The sequence below is a fragment of the Podarcis cretensis genome, assembly GCF_951804945.1.
Source record: "Podarcis cretensis genome assembly, chromosome: 1".
NCBI lineage: Eukaryota > Metazoa > Chordata > Lepidosauria > Squamata > Lacertidae > Podarcis > Podarcis cretensis.
In genome coordinates this window covers 9,967,791-9,986,786 of record NC_137170.1, presented here as the reverse complement: position 1 = coordinate 9,986,786, position 18,996 = coordinate 9,967,791, and the positions used below count along the sequence as shown (strand labels likewise).

Here is an 18,996-nt window from a genome sequence, read left to right as displayed (position 1 = left end):
TTTCCTTTGGGGGGGGGGGGAGATCTGTTTTCAAATTTATTTATTTATTTATTTATTTATTTATTTATTTATTTATTTAAATACTGCCCTGTGCCCATAGATCTCAGGGTGGATCATGACATAAAATGACAATATGAAAAACACAAAATGCATAACAAATATAGGAACAGAAGCTAACCAATATTCCCCCCTTCCACAACACATTTTAAAACGCCATTGGGATGTCAATCAGATGAAGAGAAACATTTTCTCCCCAGGGAGAGCATTCCACAAACGGGGAGCCACTGCCGAAAATGTAATATGAAAAATATAATATGGAAATGAGTAATAAAAATGTGCTACATTCCACAACAGTTCCATCATATTACACCATGGATAAGCAAACTAAGGCCCGGGGACTGGATCCGGCCCAATCGTCTTCTAAATCTGGCCCACAGACGGTCCGGGAATCAGCGTGTTTTTACATGAGTAGGATGTGTCTGGGTTACTTGTAGGGCATAGGAATTCGTTCATCCCCCCCCCAAAAAAAAATATAGTCCGGCCCCCCACAAGGTCTGAGGGACAGTGGGCCGGCCCTCTGCTGAAAAAGTTTGTTGACCCCTGTATTACACGATAGTTGTAGAAGAGGCTTTGACATTGTGTGCAAGCTCAAATATAGTGTGGAAATCGCAACATGTCGTGAAAATGGAGCAAACTGTCGTGTCAATGCTGCCTACATGCCTCCCTGTGTCCCAGAACTGAAGGGCGCGCGCGCACACACACACACACACATATACACACACAAACCCATTGGTTTTCAGCCAAAGAGCTTGACCATTTTCCTCAGCGACGACAAAGTAGGCTTTATACTTCATCGGAAAATGGCAGAGCTTTCCTCCTGACTCACACCAGCCCTCCTCTTCCTTCCTGCGGCATCCGGGTTTTCCCGAAGGAGGCAAATTCCTAAGCAGGTGTAGCCCAAGGTGGTCCAGCAGCATACCTTAGATGGATTACCTGTGATTTCCACACGCCCCTTGGGCAACTAGGATGCAACACAGGTTCCTCTGGTTCTCAGGTGCTTCTATCACTGCCCTCTCCCACCTTGACTCCTACACAGAGGAAGGGAAGCAGGAATATTCCCTACCCAGTCCATATTCAGAACAAGTGCATTTGGCAAAGCCTAGCAGGCCAAAGTTTATCGGAATGTTGTTGTTGTTTTGTCGTTTAGTCGTGTCCGACTCTTCGTGACCCCCTGGACCAGAGCACGCCAGGCACTCCTGTCTTCCACTGCCTCCCGCAGTTTGGTCAAACTCATGCTGGTAGCTTCGAGAACACTGTCCAACCATCTCGTCCTCTGTCGTCCCCTTCTCCTTGTGCCCTCCATCTTTCCTAACATCAGGGTTTTTTCCAGGGAGTCTTCTCTTCTCATGAGGTGGCCAAAGTATTGGAGCCTCAGCTTCAGGATCTGTCCTTCCAGTGAGCACTCAGGGCTGATTTCCTTCAGAATGTTTAGGCCCGATCTTCTTGCAGTCCATGGGACTCCCAAGAGTCTCCTCCAGCACCATAATTCAAAAGCATCAACTCCTCGGAGTAATAGTCTCTTATCGGAGCAATAGTCCCTTATTTCTCACAAGATGCCTGAACATCTCTAACAACTGAAGTGTAGGTGGGTTCCCACAAGGCAAGACACAGTGATAACAGCAAGAACATTGATTGAAGTACAGTGGTACCTCGCAAGACGAATGCCTCGTAAGACAAAAAACTCGTAAGACGAAAGAGTTTTTCGTTTTTGGAGTTGCTTCGCAAGACGAATTTCCCTATGGGCTTGCTTCGCAAGATGAAAACGTCCTGCGAGTTTGTTTCCTTTTTCTCAAAACCGTTAATACCCAGGGAATCCGTGCTTCGCAAGACGAAAAATTCGCAAGGCAAAAAAATTCACAGAACGAATTAATTTTGTCTTGCGAGGCACCACTTTACGTAACTGAACAACAGGGACAAAGCAACTGCTTATATACATTTGTGAAAGCCTGGACCACTCCCACTCCCAGCGTGATTGGCTGTCTAAACTTCCAAGCTGCGAATCATGACTCAGAGTTTAAGGGCCAATGGCAGAGAACCAAATCCTGAAATGTTCTGTGATTGGACATCATGGAATGAATCAGGACACAGGAGCTCAGATTCCTTGGTCCAGACCCAAGCCCAGGCAACACCGACCACTGAAGACATAACACAACGATGTCTCAGATGCCTGCCAGCACAGCAACCTGCCTGCCTCTTTTTTGGAACTGCTACACTGACATGGGCAGGTGACATATAATCAGAAAACATGGAGAAGAGTAAAAACACTTGGGTATGCCCAGACAACTGCCTCATTCCCCCAGGAAAAGCATTAAGCAAAAGGTTCTCTCGACAAAAAGTTGAGCAGGCAAATCCAGCCGCCCTGTTTGCATGTGTGAAAACTCCAAATTGGAATGGCAAGCTGAGCTAAGGTGCAAATTTCAAATGTCATGAAAATATAAGAAGAGCCTGTTGGATCAAGCCAATGGTCCATCAAGTCCAGCATACTGTTCTCACAGCGGCCCAGCAGATGTTCCTTGTTGTCACAGGAACCCCTAAGAGCAGGTGTTGGGATTTTTGTGAGTGTGCTTTTGCATTTTTTTAAAGAGAGTGTTTCCAGTGTCGTTTTTAAAAATAGATTCTCTTCTTTAACTGGTGTTTTATTTTCCATATCTGTAATTGCGTGTTTTACACCTGTTTTAATTCATGTCCGGAGCCACCTTGGGTCCTGTCTTGGGAGCAAGGCAGGATATAAATAAAACAAGAAACTGAATAACTTGCTGTAACACTTGGACAATGAATGGGGAAAGTCTGCGCTTACTAGAAAGGGTCATATAGGTTACCAACTCTTTGAGAGGAACTTTCAGCTGAGCTTGTGAAAGCTTGCCATCTTAGAGTACCCAAAAAATGTCATTACGGAGGCAGAGAAGTCATTCAGCATCCCTGGGCAAAGGCATTGCATATGACACCAGTTTTTCCTCTCTATCTCTTTTGCAAGGATGAGGTTGGGCCAAATTAAGGAGAGGAAGTGTTTGGCTCTGTGCTTCAGGTTTCCCCATGCTGCTAAGCATGTTCCGCCTTTGAGCAGATAATAATAATAATAATAATAATAATAATAATAATAATAATAATTTATTATTTCTACCCTGCCCATCTGGCTGGGTTTCCCCAGCCATTCTGAGTAGCTTCCAACAGAATATTAAAATACAATAGTCTATTAAACATTAAAAGTTTCCCTAAACACGGCTGCCTTCAGATGTATTCTAAAAGTTTGGTAGTTGTTTTCCTCTTTGACATCTGGTGGGAGGGCGTTCCACAGGGCGGGTGCCACTACCAAGAAGGCCCTCTGTCTGGTTCCCTGTAACTTGGCTTCTCGCAGTGAGGGAACTGCCAGAAGGCCCTCGGCACTGGATTACTTACAACACATATTTAGGGCGCTCTTATGCCACTGTAACAGTCATGGATTATTTTGCTGGGAATTGTAGCTCTGTGAGGGTTAAACTATAGTTTCCAGGATTCTTTGGGGGGACGCGCGTGCTTTAAATGTACGATGCGGATGTGACCTACATATCTTTAGCAGTGGCAGAAAGCTTTGCGAACGGAAACGAATGAGTGGCCGAAGTTTCCCACAGCCCAAAGCCACAAGTGAAAAAACATGCTCTGCATTTGCAGAAGAGAAGAACGATACACTCCAGGACCCAAGGCAAGCTGAAAATTGTCTGTCTCCTTCTCAAAACATATTATTTATCACCAACCCATCTCCCTTCTCGGGGCTTTGGCAGCATTTCCCAGCACATCTCACTTGCTCAGACTGGAAGCAACGTGTCAGACAGATTCTTCTGCACTTCAGAGGTAGGTACACCTTCTGCAAATATAGCCGAGCATGAAATATTCAGGAACCAGCCCCATAAAAATTGCATTAGTAAATTCTGAATTTACGCCCTTGGATCTGCTTGTGCTGCCTACAGCTTCCATTTGTTTTTGTCTTAAAACTGGGGATGAGATTCTGAGTCAGTATTCCACTGCACACATAACATTATTTGCTCTGTTAAGCCACAGAGAAAGGCTAGATTAGCATGGCAGCGAAAGGAGTGTGTTCTGGGAAGATCCTCATTCAAATCTCACCATCGCTATAAATTCACCAAGGAACCTTAGTGCTTTAGAGCAACTTGGCATCCCCCAGACGTTTTGAACTTCAGCTCCTGTCCACAACATCCCAAGGCCTCCAGGTTGCACAAGGCTGCTTCAGAGCATTCAAAGCACGGTTCAAACACATCATCGCCAATATGCATGCTTCCAGCAGGAGCGGGCAACCTTAATTCTGTCAAGAGAGGCATCCCCCCCCTTAGGGTTCATCAGCCAGACACTGCAAACTGCCAATGGGCAGAGCCTAGACAAAACTGTCCTCGTACCTATGGGACCGCCTCTCCCGGTGTGCCCCACAGAGAGCCTCAAGGTCCATAAATAGCAACACCCTAGTGGTCCAGGGCCCTAAGGAAGTTAGATTAGCTTCAACCAGAGCCAGAGCCTTTTCAACACTGGCTCCAGCCTGGTGGAACGCTCTGCCTCATGAGACCAGGGCCCTGCAGGATCTGATTTCTTTCCGCAGGGCCTGTAAGACAGAGTTGTTCCGCCTGGCCTTTGGCTTGGAGCCAATTTGATTCCCTCCTCCTCTTTCTTTTTTCTTTTCCTTTCTCCTCCTGCGATGAGGCTACATTTTAATATTTTAATGTTTCAGTATTTTAATGTTGTATTTTAATTTTGTTTTTAAGTTGTATTGATTCAACTTATTTTTATTATTGCTTGTTAGCTGCCCTGAGCCCAGCCTTGGCTGGGGAGGGTGGGGTATAAATAAAAATTATCATCATCATCATCATCATCATCATCATCATCACTATCTAAAACGGAATTAAAACCACCCTGCTTCAATTTTCACCACAACTTACTCAGATGAGAATTTGCAACCCTGTGCAGGCCTACTGAGAAGTAAGCCCCACTGTGTTCGATGGGGTGCCAGATAAATAAAAGAATTTTATTTGTTTATCTTTTCAGCCCAGTACAGCTACTGCTCTGGGAAGCTAGTGAAGTCATATCTTTCTAGCTTTTCTGTGCTACAAGTGGCAGACCTTGGTAATATGCTGCCCTGTGTGAGGCCAACATTTGTCGCCCTCCCCACTAGTCCCTTTGGCCTGGCTTAAGCCAGGTAAACAAGGCGCCTGACTTGGGGAAGGAGGCACAAGGCTTTGGCAGCATCCTAGAGACCTCCTACCCCCTGGTAAGCACTTCCTGGGCTTTGAGAAGGAGCTCGGCTGTGTGCCATTGGTCTATTTAGCTCAGTAGTGCACACACTGACTGGCAGCATCTCTCCAGGGTTTCAGACACAGGCCTGCTTCAGAGTTGCCGGCAATTTAATTTAGGACCTTCTGCATGCAAATCAAATTGGAGGCGGTTGGAGGATGGATGGCGGCTAACAGATTGAGGATGAATCCTGACAAGACAGAAGTACTGTTTTGGGGAAACAGGAAGCGGGCGGGTGTGGAGGACTCCCTGGTCCTGAATGGGGCAACTGTGCCCCTGAAGGACCAGGTGCGCAGACTGGGAGTCATTCTGGGCTCACATCTGTCCATGGAGGCACAGGTCAATTCTGTGTCCAGGGCAGCTGTTTATCAGCTCCATCTGGTACGCAGGATGAGACCCTACCTGCCTTCAGACTGTCTCGCCAGAGTGGTGCATGCTCTGGTTATCTCCCGCTTGGACCACTGCAATGCGCTCTATGTGGGGCTACCTTTGAAGGTGACCCGGAAACTACAACAAATCCAGAATGCGGCAGCTAGACTGGTGACTGGGAGCGGCCACCGAGACCACATAACACCGGTCTTGAAAGACCTACACTGGCTCCCAGTACGTTTCCGAGCACAATTCAAAGTGTTGTTGCTGACCCTTAAAGCCCTAAACGGCCTCGGCCCAGTATACCTGAAGGAGCGTCTCCACCCCCATCCTTCTGCCCGGACACTGAAGTCCAGCACCAAGGGCCTTCTGATGGTTCCCTCACTGCGAGAAGCCAAGTTACATGGAACCAGACAGAGGGCCTTCTTGGTAGTGGCACCCGCCCTGTGAAACGCCCTCCCACCAGATGTCAAAGAGAAAAATAACTACCAAACTTTTAGAAGACATCTGAAGGCAGTGCTGCTTAGGGAAGCTTTTAGTGTTTAATAGGTTATTGTAATTTAGTGTTCTTTTGGAAGCTGCCCAGAGTGGCTGGGGAAACCCAGCCAGATGGGCGGGGTATAAATAATAAATTATTTCTCGATAGTGGTGCCCACCCTGTTGAACACCCTCCCTTCAGATGTGAAGAAAATAAGCAGCTATCCTATCTTTAAAAGACATCTGAAGGCAGCCCTGTTTAGGGAAGTTTTTAATATTTAATGCTGTACTGTTTTTAACACTTGATTGGGAGCCGCCCAGAGTGGCTGGGGAAACTCAGCCAGATGGGCGGGGTATAAATAATAATTTATTATTATTATTATTATTATTATTATTATTATTATTATTTTGCTATTAATGCTCTGTCGCTGAGAAGCCTCAATAGGTTCTTCCTCTTACGTCTCCTGAACCTCCCATCATTCATGGGAGTTACTGTAACTGTGGTTCCAACTCTTCTTCTTTGCTATGCATAACTTTCTAAACTTTTATCTCTTTACTTGCCTTTTTGTTCCTGAATGAAAGAGACCAAATCATAGGTCAGGATTTGCCCAAAACCAAACAAAAACTCTTTATGTATGCTACAACCGCAGCAAGGATGCTACTGGCACAAAGGTGGAAAAGCAATAAAATACCAACCAAAGAAGAATGGCAAGAAAAACTTAGGGAATACACCAAAATGGCAAAACCGAAAGACTTTGAAATAAGGACAAAAATATCCTTTAAGAAAGACTGTGAACTATTTTCAGCCTATGTAAAGAATCAATGCAAAGAACTGGACTCATTAGCAGGTTTTGAATAATCATTTACAATTAGCAAAAAATATATATAATTTATAAGTTAAAATATATTTTTAAAAAAGGAGTGAAAAAGGAAATATGCAGGAAATGATATTATTTTGAAATAAACCAGAGAAGGCGGTTGAGGGAAGTCCGAAGGGAATGGGGAAATTTTGGAATTGTGAATCATGTTATTTGTTATGATGTAATACTGAAAAAAATGGAAAACTTACTAAAAATGATAAAAGGAAAAAAAGAGACCAAACTGTTCTTAATTTTCCTTGCAGAGGACTTGTTCCAGGCCCCAGATCCACCCGAAGGCATGAGAGACAGCAGGAATGAAAGGATTACACACCCTCTCCTTTCCTAGCGCATCTACCTTCCATCTTCAGTTCCCCCCTTCCGAATCTCCTCTTTAAAATAAAAAAAAAACAGCGCCAGGGCTCAGATGTGCCCTTCAAACTCGCTCTGTAGCTTGAGCTTGTTAAAGGAGATCTTTGCTCCCATCCAGGTATCTCCTGCTGTTATTCCAACAAGGATGCTTAAGCTATGTGAACCCCTGGCAATTATGACATCCTTACGTTCTGCTCAGTGGCCACAGGAGAGACTCTCGACTGCAGCAACTAGAGGCTAATGGTGTGTTCTGTGTAAGCTCTAAAAATATAACTGGCAGGTAAAGGGGGGAATGGTATTCCTCTTACCTTCAGTAAAGCTTCCTGAGAGAGTTATTGCTACAAACACTTTCCCTTCTGGTTCCAGGTCCACCTGTAAAAAAAGGAGAATTTATCATCATCATCATCATCATCATCATCATTTTTAAATTAATTTATTGAATGCAAGCTGCCCAAAGGCATGAAAGGTCCCCTACTATAACTCTGAAAGATATCTATTTATTGCATTTCCCTTTATACCCTACTTTTTCCCAAGTGTGCTCAAAGTAGTGTATATGGTCCTCCTCACTCCCATTTTATTGGTTTATTTCCAATATTTGTAGACTGCTTTCCCCCACACTGTGAAAATCTCAACCATCACATTATAGGAACGGACTAGACCGTTGCTTTCAGCTCCCTGCCACCAGTTAAGATCAGGGCTTTTGTTTTTCCAGACCAAGTTTAGTGCTAATTGGAGGGTGGACAAATCAATCCATTTCAGTTTCTCTTGTTTTCCCAGTTGACTCAGCAGAAATCATCTGCGTTTCTCCCAACAAGTAGATTTTTCTAAGCAATTTTGCATCCTGTACACGTTTTTTTTTTTGCAATGAATTTTGCATGCTTTTGCAAATACACAGGTATTTTCGAACATATTTTGGCATAGAGGGACGCAGCACAAAATACAGAGAAGAGGGGGGCAAATCAAGAGAGCAGCATTTCTGTTCATGTATGGCGCTGTGGGTTAAACCACAGAGCCTAGGACTTGCCGATCAGAAGGTCGGCGGTTCGAATCCCCGCGACGGGGTGAGCTCCCGTTGCTCGGTCCCAGCTCCTGCCAACCTAGCAGTTCGAAAGCACGTCAAAGTGCAAGTAGATAAATAGGTACCACTCCGGTGGGAAGGTAAACGGCGTTTCCGTGCACTGCTCTGGTTCGCCAGAAGCGGCTTAGTCATGCTGGCCACATGACCCTGAAGCTGTACACCGGCTCCCGTGGCCAATAAAGCGAGATGAGCGCCGCAACCCCAGAGTCAGTCACGACTGGACCTAATGGTCAGGGGTCCCTTTACCTTTACTGTTTGTTTCAGGAAGTGCCCTAGCTTAACAGAGTCTGTAACTAAGGCTGCATGCGCAACATACATTACAACTAAATATCAGGGAGAACCTTCTGACAGTAAGAGCTGTTCAACAGTGGAATGGTCTCCCTCGGGAGGCGGTGGACTCTCCTTCCTTGGAGATTTATAAGCACAGGTTGGATGGCCATCTGCCTGGGCATGGATAGTGCTATTTTGGCTACATAAGCCAGTTTAAAACTCACAGCCGAAACACTAGAAACAGAGGGAATAATGATAGGCAATAGCTGTGTAGGTGTCCAATAGGCCCTGCCTTGAAGCTCAAAAATTTCTGAATTTGGCTGGGTGAACTAAAGGAGAATCAGGTTCACCTTTGAACAATTTCTGGTCATTTTCACAATCATTTCCTCCTTACTTGCACCCCAGCAGGGCCCCCAGACTCACAGCTTTCACTTTAAACAAACAAAGAAACAAAACAAACAAGCAAATAAAGGAAGTTAGAAAGTAAAGCGTGGAGGCAACCTTCCAAGACCTATTAGGCAGCTAGGGAGGTGCTACTTTTGCTAAGGATGCTTAGTCACTAAACCACTGTTGCTAAGCAACAGAAAGCAGGAATGTGAGGCATTTCCTGTATCTTCCCTGAGGAAGAGAGTAGCTCTCTTCCAAAAGGAACAGCTTGCCGCAAGAAGCACAGGATTAAAGCAAATGACACCTTGTGTGGATGGCCCAAATTAAACAGGTTAACTCTTTTTTAGCATGGAAATATGATTATGGTGAAAGCTTCACCTGCTGATATTTTGCCAGTCATACACTGTATTACTTGTGTGTGGTCCCTGATTTACTTTCTGAAACTGGCACAGCAGTTTGCAACAATCTGGATGCTGGGAGGGGGGTTGAGATTGCCAAGACTGAACTTTTAGAAACTAGCTGGAACCAGAACGAATTCATTTTTGAACAGGACGAACTTGAACTACACCTAGTTCCTTTTTAAAATGGGCATTCCAAGCACTAGTAACAGGCAATTAGTTCTGTTTCCCAGCCAACATCTTACATCTGGATTCTGTTGATGGAACTTGTGGTTCTAGGTTTTTTAGAAAAAACCGGACCCTGCAAATCCAGTTTCTGCTCACCCCTGTTTTAAATAAAACCATTAGCTTATTTCCCACAGGTCTTTACACACACTCCATTAGTTTTCAGCTGTTATTTGAGCAAAATACAGGTCAATAATCTGGAAAAAATTTCTTTAGCTTTCTTTTTAGTGCGATTCTGCTGAGATCTGCAGAGTTCAAGTCACCCCATCGCGTGCTATCTATAAAAAGCTCCCGGTTAATTTGTTTTTTTAATCACAGCTGATAAATGTAAACATAAGCCTCACGCTGCATGCAATATTCGCAACAGTTGAAAGATTCTGAAAATAAAGTTCTCTGGAGGATGACTCAGCCTCTTCCCACAGCCTGTCCTCATGCCCTGACTTGCAAGCAGACCCAAAATAAGTGTTTCATTTTAACAAGCCACAATTAAAAAAAACAAAAAAAAAAACGAGGAAAAGCACCCAACCCAAACAACTCTGCCCATTCGCTCTGAAGTTTAGCATGGAGGGAAATATGCCATTTTTCTGAAGCTCCTGTACAAAAGTTCAGCTGTCTCAGGAGATGGTTTAAGGTCAAACTTATAAGACAGGGGTTGGGGACATATTTTTTTTCTGACGATGACTACACTCCCACAAGGGTGATCTGTTGGGGGATGCATATCAGTGATGGACAGGGGCTGACACTAGTGGCATGTAGGGTGAGAGCAAAAGTGGGCAGAATTCTCTCTCACTCATAGAATCACAGAATTACAGAGTTGGAAGGGACCCTGAGAGTCAACTAGCCCAACCCCCTTCAATGCAAGCATCTCAGCATGCTTAGCAAATGCAGTAAAGAACAGCCGCTTGCTGCCAGAATGCCCAGTTCAACAACTTACAACTAGTCATGTCCTCTGTACTACTAAGCTGCACAGAGGAAGCTGCTTTGTTGTTATGTACTGAGTTGAATAGGATACAAAATGCAGCAGTCTGATTGGTCCTAGAACAATAGGATTCAGAATGCAGCAGTCTGATTGGTCATAGAACAACAGGATTCAGAATGCAGCATTCTGATTGGTCCTAGAACAATAGGATTCAGAATGCAACAGTCTGATTCGTCCACAGGAGCCACCCAATCCAGCTCCAGGTGGAAGTGAATCCGCAACCTGATTGGCCTACAGGAGAATCTCGGAATTAGCCAATCACGTGGGGCCCATTGTGTAAATGATGTATATAAAGCAGACATTCTGGGGGAACTTCCATTCCTCCTCACCACTAAGAGCTGAATAAAGAGCATGAAATTCACTCTCGACTCCAAGTATATTTCATTTGTCCTAACTTCAGCCCATTAATTTCAATGCATCTACTCTGGGTCAGTCCAGCATTGAATAAACCAGAGGTTTTCAACCTTTTTGAGTCCCTTGACCAAGTACACTCTTTCTGCGGCCCCCCTGTGGGGCTCAGGAGCCCAGTGATGCCACCCAACTGCCTGCAGAGCTGGCAGCCCCTCACCCCTTTTCGAACACCCTCCCTTGTGGAGGGTTCCCTCAGCCTCCTCTCCTTGGGAGTCCTCTGGGCAGCTGCTGCTGCTGCTGCCGCCCCTGGTCTCTGAGCTGCCCCAGAGAGAGGTGCCTCCTTACACTGCCCCACAGGGGCCTGGGACTTGTCTGTCCATTCCCAACAGCAAGGGCTGACGGACTGGCTGGCTGCTTGCTTGCTTGCTTGCTCTGAGGCCGCCTCAGCTCCTGGCACCCAGGCACCCCCTGGCCAGCTCCAGAGGCACCATTTGCCTGGAGAGCTTGTAGCCAGGGCTGCTGCAACAAACTGCTCTGCAAGAATACTTAGAATTAGCCAAATTGACAGACATAATAAAACCAAAACCAAAATGTGAAGTAAAAAAAAGAATGGGAGTGCCTAAATGAATACCTCAAAAGTCAAAGTTCGAGGACAGAAATCTGGCTGAGTTTGGAATAACCTTGTGAAGTGAAAGGATAAGAAAGAGGGATTTATATGTAGATGTTAGGATAGAAGATGATAAGGAAAACAGGAAGACACAATGAGAGATAAAGGAGGTGCTGTGGGATTGGTGGAAGTCAATGTTTTGTTGTTGTTTTAGTGTTTATATTATTAACTTGTAAGATATGGATTTGTTTTGGATTTTTTTTAGTTGTTGCTCTTTTAGTTTTTCTGATGTTGGTTTTTGTGTGTTGTGTATTGTTATTTTTCGATATGTTTCGTGTTGTTGTTGTGTGGAAAATACTAATAAAATTTATTTAATAAAAAAAAACTGCTGTGCAAGCCTTTGGGAGTCAGAGAAGCAAGAGGGCTTCAGAAAAGAAAAGAGGGACAGAGGCCAGTGTTGGCCGCAGCACCTCTGACCAGCATTCAAGGCACCCCAGGGTGCCTTGTTGTTGTTGTTGTTGTTGTATCTGGGGGGTCACAAGGTTGTCAGGCTGACACAAGTCCTTTTCCACACCACCTGCTACCTGATCCTTTTAATCAGAAATGCCAGGGACTGAACCTGCATGCCTGGATAGCTCAGCTAGTTAGAGCGTGGTACTGATAATGCCAAGGTTGCAGGTTCGATCCCCGTATGGGACAGCTGCATAGTCCTGCATTGCAGGGGGTTCGGGCTGGATGACCCTCAGGGTCCCTTCCAACTCGACAATTCTATGATTTTATGTATTCTGCCTTAAAAACCCCTTAAAAACCCAAAGGAGAAACAAGTTGCAAGACCGAAACGCAGAGGGATCTTTTAAATTGGCCCATCTCCCATACGTAACAGAAACTGGCTTCAGATTAGTCATCACCAGTAGAGGGTTTCAAAGCATCACGCACACACACACACACCTTACACTGAGAAAACAGGGCAACACATTGACAACCAAACAAGGCACTCAGTGAAGTGGTAGAGCAAGTATGACCGGTCGATGTGGGAAAATGAAGTTTGGCTTCTTCTTTTTCCGACAAAAGAAACTTCACTGCTGTGATGAGAAGGGGAGGAGAAAGACGGCAAACTAAGCTTTCATTTGCACCGCGCTCACATCCACAATGTACAATTAAAGCGCATGTCTCCACCCCAAAAAAAACTCCTGGAAAATGTAGTTTCCCTCCAAGAGAGCTACAACTTCCAGCATCCTTTTAACAAACAACTGTCTCCAGGATTCTTGGAGATGTGCGGTGACCTTGCGAGAGAAAGAGATAAAGGTTTCTAGAATACAAAGATAGGTGAAATATGAACAAGCAATTTTTTCAAAGATGCATTACCGCTTTTTTGGCGACGCATAAGTGGGCGCACTAGACTGCAAGGAGCCTTGCTTGCACCAGAGGAAACTTGCTAAAGGTCGCACTAGACTGCAAGGAGTCTTGCTAAAGCAGCAGACTGTCAGGTTTCAGAGCTAGAAGTGTTGTTGTTTAGTCGTGTCTGACTCTTTGTGACCCATGGACCAGAGCACGCCAGGCACTCCTGTCTTCCACTGCCTCCCGCAGTTTGGTCAAACTCATGCTGGTAGCTTCGAGAACACTGTCCAACCATCTCGTCCTCTGTCGTCGCCTTCTCCTTGTGCCCTCCATCTTTCCCAACATCAGGGTCTTTTCCAGGGAGTCTTCTCTTCTCCTGAGGTGGCCAAAGTATTGGAGCCTCAGCTTCAGGATCTGTCCTTCCAGTGAGCATCAGGGCTGATTTCCTTCATAATGGATCGGTTTGATCTTCTTGCAGTCCATGGGACTCTCAAAAGTCTCCTCCAGCACCAGAATTCAAAAGCATCAATTCTTCGGCGATCAGCCTTCTTTATGGTCCAGCTCTCACTTCCATACATCACTACTGGGGAAACCATAGCTTTAACTATATGGACCTTTGGACCTTTGAGCTAGAAGTAGGGCTGGTTAAATGTGTCCATTTTTGTTTTCCTCAGTTTATCGATGTTCCAGGTCAGTTTGCAAATTTTATTTGTTCAAAGTCCTAATGAAAATTCATGGCTGGGTTTCTCCCAGTATAAGCAAGTTTATATGCAATTCTTCCTAATAAACGACTTCTGTAATGCAGTTTCCCCTCATATAACTAAGTGGGGGGTGCCTGCTGACGCTGAGGAATTTTGGAAATCCAAAATATATTGTGATTTTTAAGTGGAGAGTGCCCAAAAAATCAAGCGAAGTCACAGCAAAATCATGTTTTGGTCAGCTATCTTGATTTGAAATGGAACCTGGTGCCCAAATGTCCACCTCTGGGTCACTCATGCCAAGTCTGGTGACAATATCTCGAGAAGCAACGAGTTCGAGTCATGCCAAAGTGAGATTTCGGTCTGCCATCTTGATTCAAATTGGGGGTTGGGGGCCCAATGTCAGTGAAAACTGCTGCAGTCAAGGAGGTTTGCCTTTCAGTGAGAACTAAATCCAATTTCCCCTCTGTCCTCAGCTTTAAGTCTGGAAAAATGGAGGCACCCGATTGTCTAGTTGCTTAAGTTTTGCTGCTTCTCCTGAGCTGTTTAATTAGGAATTTGCAACATGCTTCCAGGCCTGGACAAAGAGGCTGTGAACTTTTCCCCCACCGCCTTATTTTGCTTTGACTCAAGTTGTAACTCAGAAAAGTCTGCCCTCAGCTTCCACGGTGAGTTTCACCCTACAAAGACAGCTAGAGCATTCATATAAAATACTTCTGTCTCCTGACAAACCTGTTTGATCGGCCCCTGAAACCTATTCAAAAGGAACAGAAGGCAAGATTCCACCCCCAAAGGCTTTTATTATGGGGTCTCATTCAGCAGCTGTTGCCTTTAGCAATAATACCAGAAACAGAGATTATACTGAGAGCCTGTTCAAACACACACAGAGGCCCTGTGTGTGAGGAACTGATTCTCGCAATCCTCCTCTCTCTAAAAAGAGGTGCCATATTCCTCACCTCTGACTGAAACGAAGTGCGCTCCGTTTGCTCAGGAGTAAGCCCATGACTGAATACACCTTCGTACGAAGCGATATCCCTGCATGTAGAACATTAGCCTGTCAGGGACAAAAGCTCTCCGCTAACCTGCTCTTCCATACATAATTTAAATTCCTCGCACATAGAAAGCTAGCATGCCAGTGTGGTGGTGAAGCTAGAGTCCTTCCTGTGGTGCTGGTTTTCTATGAGCAGGGGGGAAATTGTACAGCGAAGTATCAGATCATGTGAGTCAGGGACAGGGAACTTGCAGTCTTCCAGAAGGCTGTAGCTCAGTGGCAGGCATTCCCAGGTAGGGCTGAGAATGTCCCCTGCCTGAAGACCTCAAGAGCCGCTGCCAGTCTGCAGACAATGTGGGCCTAGCAGGTCCAACGGTCTGACGTAGTACAAGGAAGCTCCCTATTTTTCCAAATGTTGTACAGAGAGTCAACAACCAATTTGCCCAAGTTTGCAGGGAGTCTGGCCTTACCTTCTTCTTCTTTGGCTTTCACTCATAGCCAAGTAAGAATGTCTTCCATAAACACGGTCTTAACAGTGAGTCCATAAGTGACTGTGGAGGCCAATTCTGGAGCCACACGTCCTTCCACCATAGCTGTCAGCTTACACATTTGAAAATAAGGGACCAGCAGCCTTGAAAATAAGGGACCTGCAGCCTCACCTGTTCCAGGCACTCCAGTCTTCCTGTCCTCCTGCAATCTGGTCAAACTCATGCTGGTAGCTTCGAGAACACTGTCCAACCAACTTTGTAACCAGAGGTTCAACTGAATAGAATCTGAATCATATGCACCACAAGGCCTGTGCAGCCTCAGCTTAAGATGGTTCCCCGGCCTGGCTTTGCACTGCAAAGTTTGCAGCAGCACGTGCAGCAAAATGGCGTCCAGCATTCAAAAACCCCCTCAGCTTGCATTAACTAGCCACACACAAGGCATGCAAGCTCCACCCCCCCAGTCGTTCTTAGACTTCTTATTGGGTGAGCAACACAGCCAAGCAACACAGTTGGAGCTTCCCTCCTCCCTGGCCGGCAGGGAGGGAGGGAGAGGAGCTGCTTCCTTTGAAATTTAAGGGACATTTAAGGGACATCCATCAATAAGGGACAGCAGCGGGACATGGCCCTGGAATAAGGGACTGTCCCTTCAAATAAGGGACACTTGACAGCTATGCCTTCCACAGTGGGGACATTGGTTTGATCACGGTGTGGATTTGCCAATTGTGCCTTCCTCTTAGCACATTTCTCCCCTTTGTCCTGAGTTTGAGCGTCTGCAAAGCCCATCTTTGGCAAAGGCTGTTCTCCAACTGGAGCGCTCACAGGCCAGTGTTTCCCAGTTGTGGGTGTTTATACTACATTTGCCTTGAGAGAGTCTTTAAACCTCTTTTGTGGACCACCAGCATTACGCATTCCATTTTTAAGTTGGGAATAGAGTAGTTGCTTTGGAAGACGATCATCAGGCATCCACACAACATGACCAGTCCCACAAAGTTGATGTTGAAGGATTGTCGCTTTGACACAGGTGATATTTGCTTCTTCCAGAACACTGGCATTAGTTTGCCTGTCTTCCCAAGTGATGCGGAAATTTTTCAGCAGCCTGATGAAGACCAACAGCCCGAGTCAGGACGTCACCAGCATTTGCGATTCTGCCTTCCTGGGTTCCACCACAACCAGTAGCCTCATCCCTTTGCACCCCCAAAATTGGCTCTGGGAACCCCCAAAGCAGCACGCAGGAGGAAGAGGAGGGGGAATAATCTCACTAGGCAAGTCAAAATGCTTGTTCCAGAGGGACAGTCAGAAAAGCATGATGTTGAATTCCTCTCTGCATTCCACATTTTAATATTGCATTTCATCATTTATATTCTATGAGCTGCTCAAAGAACATGTGTCAATAGTCCACCATACAAATCGAGCAAATTCTTGAATAAATAAAGTTCTTCAGTGAGCAGGATACCTCAGACTGGAAGTTCCTTAGAGGATGGAGCTTCTATTATTCCCTTTATTCTGTAAAAGTGCCACATACGTTAGTAGTGCTGTGCAAATTTGTGACATGAAATATAAAGCATGCTGCTGGGATTTTTATTTATTTTTTATTTTAAGGGAAAAAACAGCATGGGACACAATGGAAGTGTATTTTGTATATAGGGATTGAGAAGCTGGAAGGTGTGCAGAGGAGGGCGACCAAGATAATCAAGGGTCTGGAAGCCAAGCCTTATGAGGAACGGTTGAAAGAGCTGGGTATGTTTAGCCCAGAAAAGAGGAGACTGAGAGGAGATGTGATAAAAGGTAAAGGTAAAGGTACCCCTGCCCGTACGGGCCAGTCTTGACAGACTCTGGGGTTGTGCGCCCATCTCACTTAAGAGGCCAGGGGCCAGCGCTGTCCGGAGACACTTCCGGGTCACGTGGCCAGCGTGACATCGCTGCTCTGGCCAGAGCCAGAGCCAGAGCCAGAGCCGCACACGGAAACGCCGTTTACCTTCCTGCTGGTAAGCGGTCCCTATTTATCTACTTGCACCCGGAGGTGCTTTCGAACTGCTAGGTTGGCAGGCGCTGGGACCGAGCAGCAGGAGCGCACCCCGCCGCAGGGATTCGAACCGCCGACCTTTCGATCGGCAAGCCCTAGGCGCTGAGGCTTTAACCCACAGCGCCACCTGCGTCCCTGGAGATGTGATAGCCATCTTCAAATATCTCAAGGGCTGTCACATGGAAGATGGAGCATTCTTGTTTTCTCTTGCTCCAGAGGGTAGAACTCGAACCCATGGCTTCAAGTTACGAGAAGATCAAGAAGAACTTTCTGACGGTAAGAGCTGTTTGACAGTGGAATGGTCTCCCTTGAGAGGTGGTGGACTCTCCTTCCTTGGAGGTTTTTAAGCAGAGGTTGGGTGACCATCTGTCCTGAATGCTTTAGATGAGATTTCTGCATTGCAGGGGGGTTGGACTATATGACCCATGGGTCCTTTCCAACTCTACAATTCCATGATTCCCAGAATGTAAAAGGTCTTTACAACTTGGGACTAGTATCTCTAAGAGGTAGCCTTAACACACATGTTTCCCCTCGACTGTTTCAACCAGTGGAATTGGCACTATGAGAGGTGCCACATAATACCTATTCCGCGAGAACTCGGTTGTTGAGTGCAGCAGTCCCTAGACTTTGGAACTCCCTGCCTCAAGATCAAGAGGTGCCTTCACTGTACTCTTTGTGGCATAGCCACTTCTGCCCAGGAGGTGGGTTTGCGGGCTTCACGCCCACCCCACGTGAGCGGGGGCTGGTTTCAGCCCCCGCGAGAGCAGGGGAATCCCATCCGTGTCGTCCCGCGTCAGGTGGCTGGGGGGGCGTGGCCTGCCCTATTTAGGGCTGGCACGGACGGGGCTCGCCCAATGGGCTGGAGCCGGATAGTCAATAGGACCAATGCCTAAGCCAATGCCTCTCATTCCTGAATTCAATAAAGTTGTGGCCTAATTTGCCCATTTAACCTTAAATCATGGTGTCTTTATTTATCCTGGTGGGGGGCGGGAACTCGCCACGTAACTGCTGAAAACATTCCTGCTCAGACAAGCCCACACAGATGCTTAGGAAGCTGTGTTTCCGTATTTTAACTTTGGTACGCTTTAAAGCATAGCTGCGTATTTTCCTTGATGTTATTGTTTTATCATCTTTGAGGGGTTTTTTAATTTTATTTTGCAATCAAGGGGTGCATAGGTTTTAAGAAATGAATAAAACAAAAAAAAATTCTGCAAGTGCTGGGCCCCTTTGTCTTTCATAGAAGACACTTCTCCAGTTGCGTAGAAAAAGAAGAAGAAAATGTGTCTCTCTCTCTGCAAAGCATCAAGTGAAATTTCCCTCCTTTGCAGTAACCACATTGAATGTGGACGTTGCATAGTCTTGGCTGGGACCAGGTGCATTTCACGTTACCGTGCGACATCTCTGTGTAATCACATGGGTGTTAACCACGTCTCTGAGTGCTACATCCTGCCTGACCAGGCCAGTTAGCTGACACTTTTCTTACTCACAAAGGGGCAGATTTGTGCTTGTTCAGATATTCAGTGTACAGTGGTACCTCGGGTTAAGTACTTAATTCATTCCGGAGGTCCTGAAGCACCACTTTAGCTAATGGGGCTGAATGCTGCTGCCGGAGCACGATTTCTGTTCTTATCCTGAAGCAAAGTTCTTAACCTGAAGCACTATTTCTGGAGTCTGTAACCTGAAGCGTATGTAACCCGAGGTACCACTGTAACTTGGATGGACACAGCAGAGGGCCACCTCAACTTTTAAATGAG

The 18,996-nt window shown here is 45.8% G+C and overlaps 1 protein-coding gene across 1 annotated transcript in view; it reads right to left on the bottom strand.

Annotated features, from left to right (window-relative positions):
- The window catches only part of PRKCH (protein kinase C eta), a 112,769-nt gene that overhangs the window by 72,017 nt on the left and 21,756 nt on the right, over positions 1–18,996 (bottom strand). Inside the window, exon 2 of the mRNA XM_079994357.1 lies at positions 7,718–7,781. Coding sequence (XP_079850483.1) covers positions 7,718–7,781 — 64 coding nt within the window. The remainder of the gene's footprint in view (positions 1–7,717; positions 7,782–18,996) is intronic.